This window comes from Xenopus laevis, chromosome 6L (assembly GCF_017654675.1).
Source record: "Xenopus laevis strain J_2021 chromosome 6L, Xenopus_laevis_v10.1, whole genome shotgun sequence".
Taxonomy (NCBI): domain Eukaryota; kingdom Metazoa; phylum Chordata; class Amphibia; order Anura; family Pipidae; genus Xenopus; species Xenopus laevis.
In genome coordinates, this window is record NC_054381.1 from 42,135,544 (window position 1) to 42,158,564 (window position 23,021).

General features: G+C 39.0%; 1 protein-coding gene across 2 annotated transcripts in view; it reads right to left on the bottom strand.

The window, feature by feature from the left end:
* Window positions 1-601: 601 nt before the first annotated feature.
* The window catches only part of osbpl3.L (oxysterol binding protein like 3 L homeolog), a 100,392-nt gene continuing 77,972 nt past the window's right edge, over window positions 602-23,021 (bottom strand). For both annotated transcript variants that reach the window (XM_018267386.2, XM_018267389.2), the window contains 11 exons: window positions 16,408-16,542; window positions 15,953-16,046; window positions 15,094-15,344; window positions 13,333-13,470; window positions 11,971-12,034; window positions 9,836-9,914; window positions 8,208-8,352; window positions 4,808-4,952; window positions 3,980-4,106; window positions 1,669-1,791; window positions 602-927 (listed from right to left, as the gene is read on the bottom strand). In XM_018267386.2, the coding sequence (XP_018122875.1) occupies window positions 831-927; window positions 1,669-1,791; window positions 3,980-4,106; window positions 4,808-4,952; window positions 8,208-8,352; window positions 9,836-9,914; window positions 11,971-12,034; window positions 13,333-13,470; window positions 15,094-15,344; window positions 15,953-16,046; window positions 16,408-16,542 (1,398 nt within the window). In that variant the 3' untranslated portion in view covers window positions 602-830. The remainder of the gene's footprint in view (window positions 928-1,668; window positions 1,792-3,979; window positions 4,107-4,807; window positions 4,953-8,207; window positions 8,353-9,835; window positions 9,915-11,970; window positions 12,035-13,332; window positions 13,471-15,093; window positions 15,345-15,952; window positions 16,047-16,407; window positions 16,543-23,021) is intronic.

Sequence of the window (23,021 nt, forward strand, 5' to 3'; positions counted from 1 at the left end):
AACCGCTGCCATGCCTGACGGAGTGGAACTACGAACTTTAGCATATAATAACGGCTGTAGTTCAAAAGAAGAAACAAATTGCTGCTTATCCCTGAACATGTTACTGCTACGCATCAGACTAATAAAAATTGGGCTCTGCCAAGTGCTGCACTGGAGGAAGGCTATCAAATGAATACTGATACAACTATCTCTGGACATACCAAGAAGAATTGCAAATCCCAACTCAGGTAAGTACCTATGACACACAGATTTCTGCATCATTTTTAAGGAACTACTTTGAAGGCTGAATTTGCAGAGTGCTGTTATCTAACCTGGTGCTTTTTAGTTTTTATTGAACCACAGCTTTTAGCATGCCAGAAAGCTTGTGGTTTTCGCAGTGGGTGATCAACTATGTTTTTGCAAAAGAACTATGTTGAACTTTATAATATTTTAATAAGTAAGAACAGAATAGGGTTGCCACCTCATCCAATTAAAACCAAACACGTATGGAATCCACAGCCTGCATGGCTAATTAGCAATTCATTAAGATGCATGGCTGCACATAAATCAGTTGAGTTTGCAGCAAGCATCTAAATTAATTGCTAATTAGCCATGCAGGCTTTGGATTCCATGTGTGTTTGGTTTTAAAGGGGTGAGGCGGTGACCCTCGAAGAAAACTATTTAGCTTTTTTGACATTATCTTGGGTCAGGATATACTAGAGAATATAGTTTTCTATTAAACCACATTGGGTCTAGGTTAGAGAACTGGATCTCCAACATAGAGATTAAGGAGTGTTGCGTATAGGATTTATATATTGTTCATATGAGCACTTGACAGAATGTAATGCCTTTCACCACAATACAGGACAGTCAATTTTAGCAAATCCTGGCTCTTTTCTAAGCTGCCAGTAGGTCCCATTTGTCACCCATGAATCGTCACTAGTTTTCCTGTCAAGAAAAAAAAAAAGACAAATTTGTTAAGGATTTAAAATAATAGATTTTAAAGGCAAACGAGAATGTCACGTAACAACAAGGAAATAACCTACTAAATGGTTTTGCTACTTCAATCAACATTCTAGATTGTTTCAGGCTTAGATGAAAATACTTTCATTTTGATATTTACATAGACAGCAATGTTTGTGGCAAAGGGTCCCTGTCAACAGTAATACAAAACAGTCACAGTTTGGGTGGAATAGTGTGGTAATGAAAAGTCAGGGCATAAATTGGGCCAATATTTCTCAAATTGAGAGTTACATTGAGAGTTAGGTTTGCTTAAAACCCAGGCTAGGACTAACAAAACAAATCTCTCTATAAACATATAGGTTTGAATATGCTGTAATGTTGCACAGAAATTAGACATGACACGATTCTGTATTTCTAAAACATTTGCATTGCAGTTGACTGGTTTGTATTTTGGGGCAATTCAAAAACATACAGTAAAGTAATGTTGACAGACACTGAAGCTGCACACACCATGATTATTAATAAATAAAAGCTGGTCTTCCCATACCAGAACTCCACTTGTGATCTCATAAATCCATATGGACAGGTATCCAAAACTATATAACATCAATATAGCGCTAAAGAACCAGGCTGGATCTCTTTATATATACTGTATATATATATATATATATTTACTTCAACTATTAATGTGGTATTTAATATCCTCAAGTCTCTCGACAAAATTACCGGAAAAATCGAGGTTGATGCTCCAAATTGTTCTCTTCTAAGACTTTCTTCCTTTCCCTTTGCAGTTGTTCTATTCTTTCTTTTTGCATTTCAGCTGAATCAGTATTTCCTTCTTCGAGGTATCTGTTATAGCAAAAATAAGTTATATACATGTGATATGAAAAGGCTCCTTTACTGTGTAGCTGACAATCCAAACTCCCCTACTATCAGAGTAGTTTTCATTATACTCCAGAGACAGATCCAGAATTCCCATATTTACTCCTCAGATGACAAAAACAGATGTACATTTTTACACCTCATTAGTATTAGTACTACATTATATGCCATTCATTTCCAGCAGTGTTATGCCACTGAATATCTACAATACTCAAATAGGTGGCAGGATATTGGAATTTGAGTGGGTTGATAAACCATTAATAAGAAAGGAAGATAGAAAAATATTAGCATATTGATGAAGTTATGTATTGAACAAGGCCTTTTACATTCAAGTAGTTTCCAAATAGTTGATTAGGCCATATCTCCAAACAGGTCTCATGGAACCAGGGTAGAAGAGCTTGCATTCGGTCATCTAAATATTTCCCTTGCTAATTCTAACCCCTATTGGTAGTCAGTGGTGTAGACAGGGTAAGTCTGTGACATGTTTCCCAGAGTCAGGACTTCACGCTGTTTGGTGGCTCTAAAAGTTTTAAATTGCCCATTTTCTACAAACTGGGCCCAATAGAACAATTTCTTTATAAATTTTGTAGTTTCTCTCCAAATTGGATTTAAGCTCCTCACAACTCAGAATTGGATTAAAGCTCCTCACATCTGAGGGGCAGTATTGAAAAAGGAGCCCCACTAAATTAACAGGGATTAAAGCTTTACTGCGTCTAGCATCAATGGGAATAAATGCTCATATTTGTTTTAAAATTTGACCTAGTACTGCTGTCCAGTATGTGTTCAAGTCTGGCAACTGTGGAAAACACAATCTATTTTTTTTTTTTTTTTTAATTTGTGCATCTCCAAAGCGAATTCTTTCTTTCTCCCATGTCTTTTTTTATTGCGATTCACCAAATCCACTATTTGGGATTCGGACTAATCTTTCATGTAGGATTCTAAACCAAAAATGCAAATTAGAGTTGGTTAAAAAAATGTGCCCTTAACATGTTGGAAAAAAAACGTAACTTCCATGTTTGTGTGACGAAAAGTCATGTCAATTTGGCCAGGCACATGGTTTAGACTAAATCGTAATTTGTCTGAAAAATGCCAAATTCCGACCTTAATCCTAGATTAATCTTTAAAGGGATACTGTCATGGGAAAGTGGTGCTCCAGATCTGCACTGAAATTTGTTTCTAAAAAGAGCAAACTGATTTTTTTTTTTATATTTAATTTTGAAATCTGACATGGGGCTAGACATATTGTCAGTTTCCCAGCTGCCCCCAGCCATGTGACTTGTGCTGTGAATATGTGTTACCTGAACTTCAGTCACTCTTTACTGCTGTACTGCAAGTTGGAGTGATATCACCCCCTCCCTTTCCCCCCAGCAGCCTGACAACAGAACAATGGGAAGGTAACCGAATAGAAGCTCCCTAACACAAGATAACAGCTGCCTGGTAGATATAAAACCAGCACTCCATAGTAAAATCCAGGTCCCACTGTGACACATTCAGTTACATGGAGTAGGAGAAACAACAGCCTGCCATAAAGCAGTTCCATCCTAAAGTGCTGGCTCTTTCTGAAAGCACATGACCAGGCAAAATGACCTGAGATGGCTGCCTCCACACCAATATTACAACTAAAAGAAATACAGTTGCTGGTTCAGGGATGAAATGTTATACTGTAGAGTGGGTTATTTGCAGTGTAAACAGTGTAATTTACAAATAAAAACAACGTCATAAAAATAATGACAGAATCCCTTTAATGACACAAGTTATTTAATAGGAGTGGGATCTGGCCTGGCTGTGCTTGGGGGAAAGGAATAAGGATCAGATGTCCAATTCATCCATTTGTCTACATATAAACCTAATATTTTTATCTGTTATTATGTCTTCTATGTTTGTAGGATACTGCCTACATAGAATGTGCCAACTCTTTTATAAAGTACAGTACTACGCAATATGTTGGCGCTATATAAATACATGTTAATAATAATAATAATAATAATAATAATAATAAAGTTGAGTTTTCCATCTTTTACAGTTTTTAGCTCTGAAAATGGGTTGATGTGCAAGTACCACAGTTTTCCTTTGCACAAAAACACATCACAAAATCTATCTTGAATAGGTCAGTATAATACATTAGGAGTTTAGGATATTTTATGAAAATAATTACCTCTGGTCTGGTCTAAATCGAGTGTCAGTACTTGGCAGAAAACACTTAATTTTCGGGTCCATTTCATTCAGCTGAAAAGCATATTTTGTGAATCCATAATAAAGCTCTGCGTCCTTAGGCATTGGATCTAAGATGGCGTACATAAGATTAATTTACAAAATTCAAGAAAAACATTTTAAAAATGTGGTTCCCAATAACAAAGAAAGAATGACTGGCCATGCCATGCTCCCAATCTGCCCTTACTGCAACCAGTTAAACAAATATAAACCCTATCCAATTTCTGCTAAACCCCATTTGTTCTGGTCTGTATATCTGGACTGCTCAGCCTAAATGACAAAACTGGGGAGGTATGGGCTAATGATTATGTGACCAAATGGTCAGTGAGTACAAAGGTTACATGTACTTTTCACAATCCATCCACAGAAGCCAAATCTAACATTGTGTTATTCACCAAAGCCTTCAGGTAATCTAAATGAGAGTAGATGCAACACAGTCAATCTCCGAGTCCTTATCTGCCAATACCCAAGAAAAGGGACATTAGCAAATAAGAATTAAAGGTTGGACAGATCAATTTGATTTGATACAATTGTCTATTGAAACTGAACCAAGTAAGAAGCAAATCAACCAAGAAAAACATTTTGTTTTCAAGCATCTACTGACCCTACATGCAATCTAATATGTTAGTTCTGCAGTCCTATTGGGTGCATAGGTCTCAATTCATCCATAGTATACAATACACATTATTTCAAATGTGCTTAAATGAGGTTGAGGTTACTGGTTTTGTGGATAGGAGGGAAAAAACTTTTGGTTGTATATGAAATAACCTACTTGCTCTCCAGATGCAGGTGGGTTCAGAGGGAGAACCATAAAATATACTTTCATGCCATTTGCCAAAGAGGCGATGTACCACTTTGCCATTTCGGTCCATGATGGTCCCTTCAATTTCATGCACATTTGGATTCCAATATTTAGTCTATGGGAACAGAAAAAAAATCAGACAAACCTTAGCTTTTGCATATCATCCACTAGAGCAGTGCTGTCCAACTTGCGGCCCCCCACAAAGGTATCACTACAGAGATTAACTGGCCCCTGCATTGTTTAAACCTCAAATTCAGACTGTAATCCCCTGTAGTGTTCACACATGAAATCCCCCTGCATTGTTCACACCTGTGACACCTCTATTGTTCACATCCTAAATCCCTGTACTGTTCACACCTGAGACCCAGACAAACTGCCCACATTGTTCACACCTTATTCAAAATACTAATGGGGCACCAGCACTGTGTCACTGTATGTAGTACATAGTAGAGTGGTCCTGATGGGTTTCCCTGTGTGCCATACTCTGCGCCCCTATGCTCCCTGTGTGTGCCATACGCTGCCTGCCCTATGCTCCCTGTGTGTGCCATACTCTGCCTGCCCTATGCTCCCTGTGTGTGCCATACTCTGCCTGCCCTATGCTCCCTGTGTGTGCCATACTCTGTTTGCTCTATGCTCCCTGTGTGTGCCATACTCTGTTTGCTCTATGCTCCCTGTGTGTGTCATACTCTGTTTGCTCTATGCTCCCTGTGTGTGCCATACTCTGTTTGCTCTATGCTCCCTGTGTGTGTCATACTCTGCCTGCCCTATGCTCCCTGTGTGTGCCATACTCTGTTTGCTCTATGCTCCCTGTGTGTGCCATGCTCTGTTTGCTCTATGCTCCCTGTGTGTGCCATACTCTGTTTGCTCTATGCTCCCTGTGTGTGCCATACTCTGCCTGCCTTATGCTCCCTGTGTGTGCCATACTCTGTCTGCTCTATGCTCCGTGTGTGTGCCATACTCTGCCTGCCCTATGCTCCCTGGGTGTGCCATACTATATCTGCCCTATTGTGCTTCAGTGTGCCATACTCTGCCAGTGTCTGCCATACTCTGCCTTCCCTGTGCTCCCTGTATGTACCCTGCTCTGCCTGTGGAACATAACTCTGGTATTTGTTCTGGGGGTTTGAAAATTATTGTTAGGGTCCCCTAAGCGGTTTAATCATTTGCTTGGGAGGGGTGCTGTGTTATCCACAGGGGAGGAGGAGGTATTCGTATTTAAGCGTATGTCTTAATATGACAACTTTTTTCACATATGAGTGATATCTCTGCAGTGAGCACCAACCATTTGGTTTTTTGGTGTGCTATTAATGTGGACATGGGGGTAACATGGGTGTGGTTTAAAGTGGTTGGGGTCTAAAAACATGGAGTGGATAACACTGGTTTCCATTATCGGCCCTCCACCATGTAGTAAAATTCTGGCCCTCAGTACCACAGAAGTTGGACAGCACTGCACTAGAGCATTCCATAGCGAATGAGGTTAACTTGCAGTAAATTAATAGGCCTTATAAATTCCTCTTTTTATTTTCCATTTTATATATTTGTGCATACCCAGACTTGTTTGTTTATTACAACATAATCCAATTTACTATGGTCAAAACAGAAACGTATACATTTCCACAATAGTTTTAAATATATTTAAATATTTAAAATATTTCTCACAGTCTGTATTTTGGGTGGGGTAGACTACAAAAACAAGAAACCTCTCTCAATTGTAAACCAAAACAGTATTCTACATAGGGGTCTAAAAAAGGAACTTTTTCATAGTGGTCATTTGAAACTATTGTATAAATAGGAGGTATTACCTTGGAAATATGAAACAAGGAACTTTTTAGTGGGTGTAAACATATGAATTGCACACGGGACTGTGTATAAAACCAATGTGTTCATTGGTTGTAACGTTTGGCATAACATCTCTCTGAGAAAACAGTGAATGCGCCACATGCAAGTATGCACCATTATGCTGTTGTGGGACTCCTAGACATGAAGCGGCTGTTCACCTTTAAATTACCTTTTAGCTATGCTGTAGAAAGTGATATTCTGAGACAATTTGCAATTGGTTTTTATTTTTTATTATTTGTGGTTATTTAGCTTTTTATTAAGCAGCTCTCCATTTTACAGTTTAAGCAGTCTGGTTGCTAGGGTCCAAATCACCCTAGCAACTACGCATTGATTTAATTGACAGACTGGAATTTTAATAGGAGATGGCTTAATCAGAATAACAGAGTAATAAAAATAACAATACTAGCCTTACAGAGCATTTGTTTTTTTAGATCAAGAGACCCAGTCAGGTCAAAGACCAAATGAGTCATTTCAGCTGGGGCTGGATGAATCAGATTGATAGCATGCACTGGGGAAAACAAGCCTTTATATGTTACACAAATTGTATGCTAGGTTTCTGCTTAAACTTGCTTCCTAGGCAGCACCACCACAGGTACTAGCTTAGTGGCACAGGTGAATGGCCATACAATTTCATCTAAAAAGAACTAACTTGGGTCATGGTGGACTCTCACTTTATTTCAAAGTGCTACTATAACTGGCAACATGCAAAAAGAAGATGGCTACAACCAGGGGTGATCCTGGCCCCTCCGCCGCCTGAGGCAGCAGCAGGTTCTGCCGCCCACCCTCCCCCGCACGCTTACCGTTTTGCACCTGAGGGGGTCCAGAGAGGGCCAGTACGCAAGCGCAGAGTGCCTAACTTCGCTCTCTGCGTTAGAAGAGCAGAATTTCCGGTTGGAAAACAGGAAATTCGTCTCATAAAATACCAGGAGCGGCATTTTTGCCGCCCCTGGTACCTAGTACCTAGTACCCTGGTACCCAGCTTTGTGGGCTTATCAATTAATTTAAAAAAGCCCTTCATTACAGCTTATTGTAAAGCACAGGGAGGGACAACCATATAGTGTGTACTTTATAGTGTCAAAAAGATCACTGCCGCATGTTTCTAAGAGAATGACTCTGCACTTTCACATTTACACCCAGGGCGTCCCCCAGTTGGAATTGTAACGTGCAGAGCTTTCAGGATATTAAAACACAGCGCACATAGCAAGCATCTATTCAGCCTGCACTGTTCCCAAACTTTAGCCAGTGAGGAGGTTTATACTCATCTACTCCTTTTTTAAACGCTTTTCCCCTGCTTCTCCCAGTCACTAGTCCTTTGTGCAACACTATGGCTCTGCTCACTTCAGTCCCACAAAGCAGTCCGTGAAGGGAGGAAAGCCATAGTTGTCCTCTTTCTACTACAGTGTCACGGAGAAGTGATGACTATACTTGCCCCTTTTCATTACAATGGGAACAGATGTAAAAGAGAAACAGAAGCCAAGGCTCTACTAGTAAAAGGTACCACAAATGCCAAGAAAAGGTGAGTTAGCTTTAATACCTTCAGAAAGGTTACTTTACAATGGCAGGCGTCACTGTTGTTGTTCTTGATAATGATTTCCCCATAATGCTCTATCCATCGCTGCCCACTTAGGATGTTATGGATGCAAGAGGTCACCTTGTTCCACTTATAATGGTCCCCAAACCTGAACCACAACAAAAGAAAAAGTTATTCCACTGATTACTTAACAGTAGGGATGCACTGAATCCACTATTTTGGATACGGCCGAACACCGAATCCTTCGCAAAAGATTCGGCCAAATACCGAACCAAATCCTAACTGGGAAGGGGAAAACATTTTTTACTTACAAAAAAATCACACGATTTCCCTCCCCATCCCTAATTTGCATATTAGTGACCAACGTCGCCTTATGCGTTTCGGGAGTAACTCCCTTAATCATAGGCTATGATTAAGGGAGTTACTCCTGAAACGCGTCAGGTGATGTTGGTAAGTGACCTGTTGGAATAAACCACCTCTCTCATTTAACTGGAGTGCTGCCTTTCTATCCTTCCAGCAAATATTATTTCGGTGGGAACGCTGATGGCAGAGCATCAGGAATATAAAAATGGAGCTACATTAAGAAGAACACGCAGGGGGTGAGTTTGGAGCGGCCTAAATCTCTTTTTTTCTACTGTGTATGCAAATTGTGATTCGGTTCGGCTGGGCAGAAGGATGCGGATGAATCCAAATCCTGCTTAAAAACTCCAAATCCTGGCCCAATGCCAAATCGAATCCTGGATTCAGTGCATCCCTACTTAACAAATGGGAAAAAACATGTCATACATGTTTTTTTTACAGGTCATACCTCTTTTTCACTGCTCAAAAACATTCTTTTATTATTCTTTATAATACAGTTCCCCTATCTATCAGTTTCTTTTGGATAAGGTCATATTGTCACCTTCTTAAAACACTGGACAAATTGAAATGTATACTCCATAGAAAAGGTAAGCTACATAGTAGTTAATAAACGTTTGTTACTCAAGGGGTTGTCATTCAAACATTTATAGCATGTAGGCTGAATATCTGTGCTAAATATAAGCCAATAAATGTGCATGACAAAGCAGAACATGGCCTGCAAGGAACAGCAAAGGTTTCTGCTTTTGCTTAGTAACCGTGTATTCTTAGGTAGCATGAAAACCATCACCACAGGTAGGTACCTGCTAGCTTACATTTATAATTTATGATAGTCCTACTTTATGCATGGCACCTATACAAGCCTCTGTTGTAGATCCATACTCTAGTCATTTCAACCTAGTCATAATGTCTGGTTAAAATCATGAAAAAGAGGTTACAGAAACTGGTTAGACCTTCTAACCTCATCTATCATTACCGTGGGTAACCTGTAGAGCAATGAAGAAGAAATATGAGCTACACACATAATTGGAATAGATCAACTGAATTATTTTGCTTCTTGTAATATGACCTTTTGTAGCAGAATTTAACCCCCCCCCAAAGGAATCTACCATTATATGAAAAAACAAGTCATCTTAGAAGTACAAAATATGACCTGAACTTATATATTTATGATATTTGGCAAGTCATCTATCTGGGAACGAAAAGAGTTGTATGGATCTGCCCAGCATTGATACACATTTAGTTAATGTAAAATAAATAACAGTGGTACTTACCCAGGTAAGATCAAATTTGTTGTTCCAATTTGGACAATTTCCATAGACTTTCCCCAAAACTTATTTTTCCACCTCATATCTGTAGTAAAACAAAACGTTCATCTGTTGTAACACACGCACAAAAATATTCTGTATACTTTCTCATAATACACCCAGGTACATCCTAGCAACTGACCTAGCCAATTGGAGGGACTCTGGTGCTATAAAATGAAATGTTAGGTCACATTTGAAATAAGAACATAGGAAGCAGTCGTGGCTGCTTTTGTAGTGGTTGACAATGGAAGTCTACAGCCTACTGTGTATTGGACATAAAGCAAGTTGCTGCAGGTAGCATCCATAATTTTTGGAATTTCACGGCTCCATTGTTAAAAATGTAATAACATACATTGCAAACATTAAGGGGCAGATTTATCAAGGGTCAAAGTCAAAATTTGAATTTCGAAATTCAATTTTTCGAGTTTATTTTAGTGAAATTTAACTAGGGAATTGTTAAAATTCGATTACATTTTTTTTAAAAAAAAATTTGAATTTTGAAATTTCTCATGTACTGTCCCTTTAAGAATTTGACCATTTGCCACCTTAAACCTGCTGAATTGCTGTTTAAGCCTATGGGGGACATCCTGGGATCAATTTTGAGTTGTTTGCAGCCTTTTCTGAAAAGAGTTATTTTCGGAGAAAAATCTTGAATCGAATTGGATTTGAGTTTGCGGGTTGATCCCATTCACCAGAGATTAAAAATTAGAATTTTTTGAAAAATTCCAATTGGTCGTTTTTTATTCGAATTTCAAGTTCATGGGAGTTTATGGAAGTTTTTACAAACTCCCATGAACTCTAAATTCGACTCTTGATAAATTTGCCCCTAAAAGTAAGTATGGAATGCGTGATAAGCAGGAGAGTCTCTTTATTTTGAGGATTATGCTGCATTTATGAATTCAATTAAGTAACACCAAAAAATGAAAATGTTTTAAATGAATGACAATATGATATAGTGTTGACCTGCACTGGTAAAACTGGTGTGTTTGCTTTAGAAACTTAGTCTATAAAATCAAGCTGATGTGTAGCCATGGGGGCGGCCATTCAAGCACAGGAGGCACAGTAGATAACAGATACGTTCTGAAGAATCCCATTGTATACTACAGAGCTTATCTGTTATCTGCTGTGTATCCTGTGCACTTTCTCCTTTTTCAGCTGCAATAGCTGCCCCCATGGCTACACAGCAGCTTGTTTATATAAACTATAGTAGTGTTTCTGAAGCAAACATATCAGTTTTACCAGTGCAGGGAGACGCTATGTTATATTTTCATTACTGTAAAAAACGTTCACATTTTGGTGTTACGGTTCCTTTAAATAACTTTTAAGGGGGGGGGGGTAAACATGTTATAAATTCTTTAGGGTGGGAGAAATTGATGGAATTTTTAATTATAGCAGAATGGGAAAAATATATACGGTTAAGCAGCTATGCCCACTTGTGAATAAATGATTCCCAGCCCTGGGAAGTAGTACTTGGGCTACTTAGAATATAAATCATTAGCAAGATGCTAGAGCTTGGATTACGAAATTAGCAAAGGTTAAATGATACTGGTATATTTATTCATATAGGTTCACTCCATTTATGATGACAAGCAGTATTTTGCAGCATTATTGGTTACTGCATGGGAAATGATAGATTCCAAGTCAGACACAAAGCTTTATAAATGAAGCCTTTTAAATGTCCATCGTGTTCTATATAGGCACTTGCGTTCTAGGCACTCAAAGTAGGGTGACATGATTTAAAAGAATTAAACATGACTTCTAATCATCCTTGGTTTCTTGTATATTTAGCCTTTGAACAAATTTTGGCGAATGAAGGTATAAAATTAGGAATGTGCACATGTAGCGAGGGGGGCCTTGAAAAACCCCTAGAGTGAGCAGCCATGATTCACATCAACAGGACATCATATCATTGCTCTGTATAGAGTGCCATTTTGCTTCTCCACAGTTAAAATAAATTACCCAAATTAAGGAGTATAGCAACTGTAACTGGACTTCTAGACATGCAGGTTTTGAAGGACACACACCATATGGAGACACACACAATTAGCATTGTTTAAGAAATGTGTGGTAGCTGTCCAAAGTATACATTAAAAGCTGATTACCTTGGAAGAAGACAAAATTTTCTGAATCAGCATGACAAGCAGATATGGGTGGGTGATGGCTGACCTGCAGAGAATAAAACAAATGGCCTCTTTTATCAACTTTAGTCTAACAACCCTAATAATAAGTGCAAAAAGCACAATCACAGCAGAATATTGGATTACCTGCTGTAAAGCATGATCCCGTTTGTTTTTCAAACCCACCCACCTGCTTCAGGAGATATTAAAGGAAAACTATACCCCCCAAACAATGTTGGTCTCTATAAAAATATATTGCATTAAGCAGCTCATATGTAAAACCCTGCTTCATGCAAATAAACCATTTACATAATAATATACTTTTCTAGTAGTATGTGTCATTGGGTAATCATAAATAGAAAATTGCCATTTTAAGAAACAAGGGCCGCCCCCTGGGATCGTACGATTGTGCACACAAACATACCTAACAAACCATACTTGTTAGGTCACATGAGCCAATTAACAGATTTGTCATTCTGTCTTTTGCTTCAACACTTCCTCCTGTTACAGTTAGAGTTGTAGTATTTCTGGTCAGGTGATCTCTGAGACAGCACACAGACTATCACGAAATGGTGGTTCAAGGCAAGAGATGTAAAAGGGCAATATTTACTTAAATATATATACCAGTTTGGTAAGATTCTTTAATATGCCAACTTGATATAAATCAGTTGCTTAAGTGTTCATTTTGGGGGTATAGTTTTCCTTTAAGGTTTAATAGGTAGTGACCAACTAAGGTATGTTCTAAGGGAATTTGCTACAGAAATGAGAATGCTACCAATCCCACAGGGTAAATACTAAATTCTTGTTAGGAAGGTGACTGTTTCCTTTATCTAAAGAAAATAGAATTTATTTTGAATGCATTTCACTTTGTATTCAATACAAATATATCTTTAATTGATACCATTTGTTTTACAAAACAAAACTAAAACCGCAAAGCTTTCTGGACTTGGCTTTTTGGATACGTTTTTTTGTCTACTCTAGTTTTTGTGGGTTAAAAAAAAACTGAAGGGTGTGCTGCTGTTATAGAACAATGAAGTTTAGACCATTGACTCGAACATTGTCTAGTAGAAAAAAGGCAATATATTTTTCAACATGGAAGTAAATGAAATTTTATAGAATTATGCAAGCTTTGTTCTGATGCTAGTCCTCACTAGACAGTTTTGCAAACCAGAGGCTGCTTGAGTATCTGTTGTGAACTGAAGCAAAGTTTTTGTATGAGGGTGCTAAGAGGATGCATACATACTGTAATTAACTAATAAAGCAAGAACATTTCTCCTCTGTATACTATCACTTATGTGACAATGGCCAGATTGCTTTCCTCGGCCAAGACATTCTTGGACACTTTACCTGCTCCGATATAAACCTGAAGCCTTGGTCTTCTTTGATACATTCATAGGTCTCTCCTAGAACAGGGTTAAACGGCTTGCTGCCTGATCTGTAGAAGCTTGAAGCATATGCAGATACTGCAAATGTAGCAACGTAAACCTAGAGGAAAAAAACAAATGTATTTCAAGTCAGAATCTGTACTTACAATTTCAAATAGATAAGGAATCTTTGATTTGACCCTCATTTTGCAATTAAACCTTTCAATTAACATTTAATATAATGTAAAGATTGATTCCTAGATTATTTGCAAGTGGTTTTCATTTTCTTATTTGTAGTTTTTGAGTTATTTAGCTTTTTAATCAGCAGCTCTCTGGTTTGCAATTTCAAAAACAGGACAAATCCAAGGCAGTAACTATGACTGCAAAGTGCTTTTATTGGGGAAAAGAGCACTTTTCCCCAATAAAAGCACTTTGCAGTCATAGTTACTGCCTTGGATTTGTCCTGCTTTCTACTATAATACTGACTGTATCAATTTGGGTGTGGACACAGGACACCCTTGCAGGAGAATCCACCTACATGTACTAAAGGTGAGCTACAGCCTATTTATAATTGATTTATAATTGCAATTTCAAAAAACCATGCATTGATATGAGAGTAAGAGACTGGACTATGCACTTGTTCCACAGAGGTCAAGTACAGAAGTGTGTACACTGGTGTTATTTCATTCATTAGAGGACCATAGCAGAAAACACCCTAGGCTTGTCTACCTCAAAGCTGCCTCCGTTTCTGAGCTTGTGACTGGTGGTACTAGCAGCGGTTCCACCCTACCTCTTCTCCCTACCTTTGCGGTAGGATTTACAAGATCTTTATAAGTAGCCTTTTTTTAGCAACAAGGTCAGTGGCGCAAGTTATGTAACAGCAATGTAGTCCAGATAATGCCCTGTCTGCCCATATGTTTCGTCACTGACAAGAGGACAGATCTTGGCAAAAGAGTGCACACAAGCATTTTCTGGCCAAAATCAATGAACCAAAGTGGTCCTTCCTGATGGGATTTTAAAATCTGCCTGATTTTCAACCAGATAACATTCAGGTAGGCCTGTCAGAGGGACCAATAAATGGGCCAATAAGCTGCTGACTTGGTACACAGCAGCTTTTATTGGCCTGTATATAACCACCTTTAATCCATAATCACAATCAATTATGAAAATAATTAAATTTTTTCATGCACCTGTTTACTACACAACAGGTAAGACTTTGTTTTTTGCTTGCTTTTAGAATAACACAGCAATAAGGATAGGATAAGGATGATTTGTTTGCTTTAAGTTGCTTTATTCCAGTCAGCAGACTGATTCAAACTTTGCACTTTTATTTATGTGGAACTACTGTACTCATGTACGTAACAATTTAGTATGTTTTTATTTTATACCAACAAAAAGTCATCTGTTGTCTTCAATATACATTTTTAAGAGGGTAGTTCACCTGTAAATTTAGTATGAGGTAGACAGTGATATCCTGAGACAACTTGCAACTGGTCTTCATTTTTATTTTTAGTTGTGTAAATGAATAAAAGGAGAGGGGCTGAATACAAAGACCATTAATTAAAAGTAACAATAATATTATAACCTTACAACGTGTACCCATGTGCAGTAACCTATATAATTAATCAGCAGGTAGCTTTTACGGTCACCTGCTTAAATGCAAACATCTTATTAGTTGCTGTGGGTTATTGCACCTGGGCAAACTTTGTTGCTTGTATTATGTATGTGGTTTGTGTTTTTATACCATTCGTTCAAATGGGTCCTGAGTTTGTGCTGCCTTGTCCAGTAAACTGCTATATTCCAGTTCTTCACAAAGTCGCTGCAGAGTGCTCAAAGGCTCGTTCAGCTGCACGGGCATAGATACTCTGGAGAGGTCTTTACCAATATTGTTCCGAAGAATGTTCCACAAACTTATGTTGCTTGTGTTCGGGCATGTAGCAGGAAGACAGGTTCTGTGCTTGTAGCAACCATCCACTGTTGTTAAAGAACCTCCATCTTGTGAAGAGAAAAGGCAGGCCATAATTAAACATGCTACAGTATGTGTCTTCTAATGTTACTTTAAAAAAGAAAATTATAGATGGGGCACACTTTGTATGACTATAGACATTACCAAGAATGAATTCAGTCTCTGGTTTACTGGTTGACTGAGGCTTTGTTTACAAGAATCTCAATGAAAGCATGGGTGTGTATGTATTTACAATAACTACACCTTTGCAATATTAAACTCAAGTACACCTGGTCAAAGGAAAACTGAAAGGGGTAGTCTACCAGCTAATTAAAATGAGATGTCTGCAACATTTTGGGAGATGTTTAAATTTTTGCTTTTTGTGCTATTATGTTGCAGGTCTATGAATGGTCAAAAGTGATGAGAAGTCCTACTACAACAACTATAACAAAATGATCTCTTAGAATGACCAAGAGCTAGCAGGTTCTTCATTTTCAGCTGGATGAGCTTCAAATTACACCTGCAGTGATATTGTCTTTTCCTTTTTGTTCTGAAGACAGGTAAAAATGTTAAGAACACGGATAAGCAGGTGAAGGGCATGAATAGTTATATTGTCAAGTCTACAGTTGTTGAATGGAGAGGGATCACCATCACATACTTAATGATTGTCTTTCACTGTCAATATCATTGCTCAGGTTATCCTCTGAAGGGTTATCACTTATGTCACTGACGTACGAGTCATCATCTGACACCTATTGAAGAAAGAAAGGTGACCAAAGACAAACATTAATTGCACAGTGAATAGCGACTGTGACAGCTGCATTGAACATTGTTCAAATGCACCTGGTGCAGGGAGATAATAGGCTATATTAAGTTTAGGAACAAGCCTGAATTTGATCAGCACTGTTGCATCACTAAGCTATGTAAAGGAGTGTTTTTATTTAGAGGAAAGTCAGAAGTATTTTAATAGTTGCAGCCTTAAAAGAAAAAAAATCGTTTGTACTAGTTCTGTGCAGCCTTTGATAAGATACATAGCAGAAAGCCATTTTGTCAGTTACACGGCATTATGAAAGGCATCATTTAATATTCATTGAAACATAAAAGGCCTCTCACCTCATTTTCAGATGAGCTCGAGGAGAGCAGCACTTCCTGAGCATCATAGAACTCTGTAAGGGAGTCTGTGATTGACAAGCGGCTCTCGTTGGACAACTGATGAACCAGAGTCTTTCCTTCCTCACATGGACTATCCTGTTAATCAAACATTCACAGAGTATAGTACAGCTAATGTAGACTGCCAAAAATAAAGCTATGATGTTGGATATTTTAGCTGGTTTAAAACAAACATCAGTTATATAATAGTACAGGTATATAACATTTAAATGAAACGTAACCAAACCAAACTTCTAACCAAAGTAGATTGCGCAGTTTCACATCTTTAACCTGGAACGCGTTTCTTTATTTAAGGCTGTTATACATGGGCGTTTTTTTTATGTATTTACAAACATATGCTGAGCACATGCTTTAAACACAGGTAAGTGGGGTTTTGTGCAACGAGCACAAAAAAAAATCCGAGATGTTGTGTCTAAAAAACAGAATGAAACATATGGTATAAAATACAACTCTGGATGAATGAATACAACCGGACAGAATATAATTGAATCATATACAGGTATGGGATGCCTTATCCGGGATTCATATTACAGAGAGGCTACCTCCCACAGAGTCTATTTTAAGCAGATAATTCTAATTTTTAAAATGTGTTTCCTCTGTGATAATAAATGAGTACCTTGTACAAAAGAGAGAAAGAGAAAATGTGTGTTAATGAAAATACTGACTGAAACAACTACAATACTGAGGGTCCAAAATAGAAGAAAGGCTAGACAGAGGAAGGAGAGAGTGGGTGCTACTTCAATCATAAACTTTGTTCTTTTTACCGTGTATATTTTAGCACTTTGTACTTAATGGCATAGAACTGTATTGGACTCAAATATGCTGGTGTGAGATTAATGTTCTTCGCCAATAAGTCAAATCCCAAGGAGCTTCTGTGTAGAAAGAGCTAAATAACGCAGTGTAAAAGACTGAAGCATGCAACTGCTAGGGCACATCTACCATTATATTCATTTTAAAAAAATGTCACCATTTCAACAAAGTAAATATTAATTCAGAAGAAAAATTTTTATCCACCAGCCTGACTTACAAAGCTGTAAATCAAAGACGGCCAATACTTTTGTCGGCAACCCTCACTGACATTCAAAAGATTGTTATCTTAATTTACAAATAATACAAAGTATATACACGTGCACATTCCTACTTCACAGATTATGTATTCACATGACTTTGAAAAACTGTGTTTAGCATGTGCACTGTAGCTAAAATCAATGCTATTTATGGAAAGCTATAGATGTGTACAAATACATGTAATCACAAATAATGTAGACTAAGGCATACTCAAACATTCAAATTAGAAGAGAGCACATTTACTCCTAGTGGTATAAATACCTACTTCACTGCAAACAAGAACATTTCCTCATATGAAAATGGCTCATTTGAAATATTGTATTCCCATGAGAATGGATTTGTTTGTTAGTATATAGGCAATCGTTGCATTGTCACCAACCTCACAACCCGTCATCTCTAGTCAAATCATACTTCTCATGCCATGTTAGGGTAATTGTGGCTCAAAGAAAACATAACATAAACCCATGTAGCTTTAGAAGAAGGGGGAACGATCAATACTTTTACCTAATAAAATAAATACAATTCCAATTTCCTGCTTGGCTTAATTTTGTCGTTTCTTTATAATAGAAGTGATTTTCTCACTGCAGTTTCCCCATTAGAGGTCAGTATGGCATTACTAGTGAAAGGTTTGTAAGACAAACTAGCACCCCCTCTGCACTTGCTGATCACACATTGCCTACATGGCATTTCTGTACACCTGTTAAAGGCTAGGTTAAAAGTCACCAAAAGATGTTATCTTCAATACATTATAAATATAAAAATATATTTATTTGGGCAATTTCACAATGAAGCACAATTTCAAGCAAAGACATTCTCTAACCAGCTAGTAAAACAGACTGCTTTAGGGGCTTTGGACTATGCTAAATATTGCAAGGAGACAAGGGAATGACACACCTGTAGATAAATTTACAGTACTTCAGAATAGATGATTTAGAATGTGCACTAAGCAAGTAAATACTGGTGGACTAATCATTACTACGTCCCAGGCCTTGGACATTTTTTCATATTACAAATATGTATTGGTACTATACCTTAGAAACAACAATTAAACAGATAGTTGTTGAGTTAACAAGAAACATTGCATCCTTCTGTGCCAATTCTCCAGTATGCATGTGACTATTTAGTAGGGATGTACCGAATCCAGGATTCTGCCTTTTTCAGCAGGATTCGGATTAGGCCGAATCCTTCTGCCCGGCCGCACCCGAATCCTAATTTGCATATGCAAATTAGGGGCAGGGAGGGAAAATAGCTGGACTTTTGTCACAAAACAAGGAAGTAAAAAGTGTTTTCCCCTTCCCACCCCTAATTTGCATATGCAAATTAGGATTTGGTTCGGTATTGGACAAAATCTTTCGCGAAGGATTCGGGGGTTCGGCCGAATCCAAAATAGTGGATTCGGTGCATCCCTACTATATAGGGCATGGTCAAGACATTTAAAAGTAGTCTGTACATATTAGCATGTATATGCTGTAGAAGATCAGATGATCTTTGACGAACTGTAGTAGAAATATTACTACTAAGAATCACTAAAAACAAAGTTGCTGAGCCCTACAAATTCTAGCATTTCATATGTGCATTTATAAAGGTGTGGTTTCTCTTTCTTAATCATAACAATAATTACCCAGACAGTGTGACATAGATCCTGGAACATCTACACTGTCAAGTTTCACTCAGAAAGATAATACCAGAGTCTATCATAATTTTGCTCACTATACGTATGCAGGAATTATGAGAGACAGTTGCATCCAATCATATGTGCCCTTTAAACGCTGGGTAATAAATGAAGAGGTTAGATCTGTAAGCTCTACGGGGCATTGTGTCTCTTACCACATAGCGACAGCACTCAGAAAACCGGACTTTGCTTAATCTTTGTGGGTGCAGGGTCAAAAAGTTGATAGGGATTTGTTGCAAAGACCCGCACACCAATGTAATTTTCTTCAAAAATAGTGATTTTATTTAGTAGATAAATCCGACGTTTCGGCCCACATTTGGGCCTTTTTCAAGGATATATATATATATATATATATATATATATATATATATATATATATATATAATCCGTTTGTGGAGCGCACACCATAAAGTAAATAATAGCCTGGGTGCCAGCCTGGAAGAAAATCATAAAGTCAATGCAGAAAAGACGGCACTCACGGGCAAAAAATCAAACAATCAATTAGGGTGAAACCATGCGGTTTATTGTGATCCTACGTTTCGGCTCCTTCTTGGAACCTTCGTCAGGGAAAGAAAACAGAACACAACAGTTCAGTGCAGAGTTTAAATGGTGTCAAAATGGCGCCAAAATGTGGTTGCTAGGGTGCCTAGCAACGTGTGCACGAGGAAAAAGTGTGCGTATAGGGTTAAAAGCAGTATTATGGGCACAGGGCTGGGTCAGAGGTACTACAGAGCAGGGACTAAAACCGTGAGCCATCCAGTATTGTGACCGCCGTATAAATGAACAGAAAGCCGAAGTGCCGGCTAGCTTACCCGTCCTTCAGTCAGCGAGCGGTGAACCGGAACTGTGCTGAGTTCCCGGCGCTTCAGTGAACAGCTGCAGAGGCGCGTTGCCTAGCAACGCCTACGCTTAGTCCGTATCCAAGCGCTGCGCTGGCCCTTCAAGCCAGCATATTCAAACTGCCATGGATAAGCCCACACGTCCTGTGGGACCAGAGTACTGTCAGGCTCAGTGGGGAACACTGGCAGCTATTTAAAGCCAGCAATGACCCCACTACTTAGCCTTAGTACAACGGACGGGCAGTCATTAGGACTTATAGCGCTTCTGATCTGTGCTTGTTCACCTGGGTGCCATGTTCACATCGCGGACTAGGGTAGTAAAACATAATAGTGCAATGGCCAACCTGAATAGTTTCTGGCAAAACCTGCGGTAGTAAGCTCTAGGGTAGTCAACGTGGGGTACTCCTGCTACCCACACGTCTCTTCAGGTGCCCCAATTTTGCCCAAATACATGCAAACAAATGCACAGATGTGTACTGTGCCAGAAGAGGGGGGGGGGGGAAAGGAAAAAGCTAAGGCAAGGGAAAAACAACAAGCACATCAGAATGTCCACCATAAAAAGTCAAATAAAGCACCCCAATGGGAGTGTCTCATTGAGGCCCCGAGGGGCCACAGTATCCAATTTGTAAATCCATCTTGCTTCTCTACGGAGTAATGCTTGATCACGGTTGCCTCCTCTGTCCAGAGGTTGTTGAAAGTCAATTATCATGCACTTGAAAGTGGGTAGTGTATGTCCTTTGAGCAAGAAATGCTTCGCCACAGGTTGGAGAGCCTTCCCCTCCTTTAAAGCCTTACTGATGGCAGATCTGTGGTTGCCAATCCTTTCTTTGAAGGTTGTTCGCGTTTTGCCTACGTAGTATAGACCGCAGGGGCAGGTAATGATGTAAACTACAAAGGATGAGTTACAGCTCAGTCTGTGCATAATTTTAAATCTTTTCCCTGTATGAGGATGGGGAAAATCTGAGCCTGTGATAAGACATCTACAAGTAACACAGTCGGGACACCTGTAGCATCCCAATTTTCTATGTTGGGTAAGCCAGTCTGTGTCTGTGTTGGCTGATCTCAGAAAGTCGGTGCGCATCAGCTGGTCTCGCAGACTACGGTCTCTCTTGTATCCCATAATAGGTTTCGGGGCCTGATGCAGGGACAAGGATTCGTCCATGTTTAGCATGGGCCAGTGCTTATTTACACTATTCCTGAGTTGTCGAGATGCCGCTGTATAGGTGGTTGTAAAGATCATTGGGTAAGGGGAGCTCTGTGTGTGTTTTTTCTTATCTAATAGATCTGACTGAGAGCATGTCAGGGCCCTTTCTAGTTGCCTGCAAAGTAATTCATCCGAATAGCCTCTTTCCAGGAACCTGTTAAACATTTCACGTAACTGGACCGTAGCAGTTTCCCTTGAGCTGTTGTTTCTAATTACCCTTAGGAATTGTGAGTAGGGTATGCCTCTTATAGTAGCTGGCGGATGGTTGCTCCCAGCATGTAGTACTGAGTTCCGATCCGTCGGTTTTCTAAACAGTCTGGTTCCTATATGAGATCCTGTAAAGAAAATGTTTAGATCCAAAAAATCTATGTTGTCATAATCCGAATTCAAGGTTAGTTTGATCGGGCTATCAAGTTCATTGAGCTGTTGGTGGAAAGATAGTAGTGTCTCTTTGGTGCCAGTCCATATCAGGAATAGATCGTCTATGTAGCGAAAATACGTGAGGATTTCCTTCCCCAGTCGTGGCCAAATATGGGCAGATTCAAATTCAAACATGAAGATGTTAGCATAGGAGGGTGCGAGCGCACTGCCCATAGCGGTCCCGGAAATTTGTAGGTAGAAAGATTTCTCGAATCTGAAAAAATTCCTGGTGAGTGTTAGTTCCAGTAAATGCAGGAGAAAGTCAATGGGTACTTGATGTGTATGTGAAGTTATTAGGGCCTTCCTGCATGCCGCTATTCCTTGCTCATGGGGTATCACCGTATATAGACTTTTTACATCCATGGTAACCAATAAGTTGTTAGGTGAGATATTTTTTATTTCATCCAATTTCCTAATGACATGGCTGGAGTCTTGTGTATAAGATGGCATCAATTTCACTAGTGGTTGTAGATAGTGGTCAACAAATATAGCGACTGATTGGTATAAGGAGTCTACTGCTGAGATAATTGGTCTGCCTGGTGGTGAAGAGAGGGACTTGTGTATCTTCGGAAGGGTATAGATAATTGGTGTGCGGGGATATTCTGTGATCAGATAGCTATATGTATTTTGGTCAATCCAACCCGCATTTCTGGCCATAGTTAAGACATCATCTAATTCACGTTTGAATTTTACAGTGGGATCTCCTGTCAGAGGTCTGTATGTTGTATTGTCTGCTAGTTGGCCTAGAAGTTCCTTTCTATAATACGCATAGTCCAGCAGGACTATGGCGCCCCCCTTGTCCGCTGGTCTAATTACAAGGTTTTCGTCAGCCTTCAGGGTTTTGATAGCTTGGCGCTCCAATGGGGAGAGGTTATTATGCGTCCTGTAGTTCCCCCTGAAATGTTTGATATCTCTACTTATGATATTGCCAAACGTACGTATGGCCGCTGGGGTATTGGGTGGCTCGAAGTTGCTCTTATTTTTGAACTTAGGGGTTGCTTGCTCAGGTGTGCCCTTAAAATGCTCTTTCAATTTCAGTTTCCTTTGGAATCTGTGTATGTCAATGAGTAGATCAAGGGGATCAGGTGTATTACTGGGGACAAAAGATAAGCCCTTTGAGAGTAGTGTGACTTCACCAGGGGTCATAATGTGTTTGCTGAGATTAAAGATTATATTCTCTTGCCCCTGGGGGGTTTCCCCTTTGGGTTTGCGGCCTCCCCGTCTGATGTGCCCCCTCCTTCTATTGTTTTGTCTCTGCCTTTTTTTGAACGTGTATTGACCCCTAAAAAAGGTTTCGTGGTACTAGTTTCGGGTACTGTATCTGAATCTGTCGATTGGTCTGAGCTATCAACCG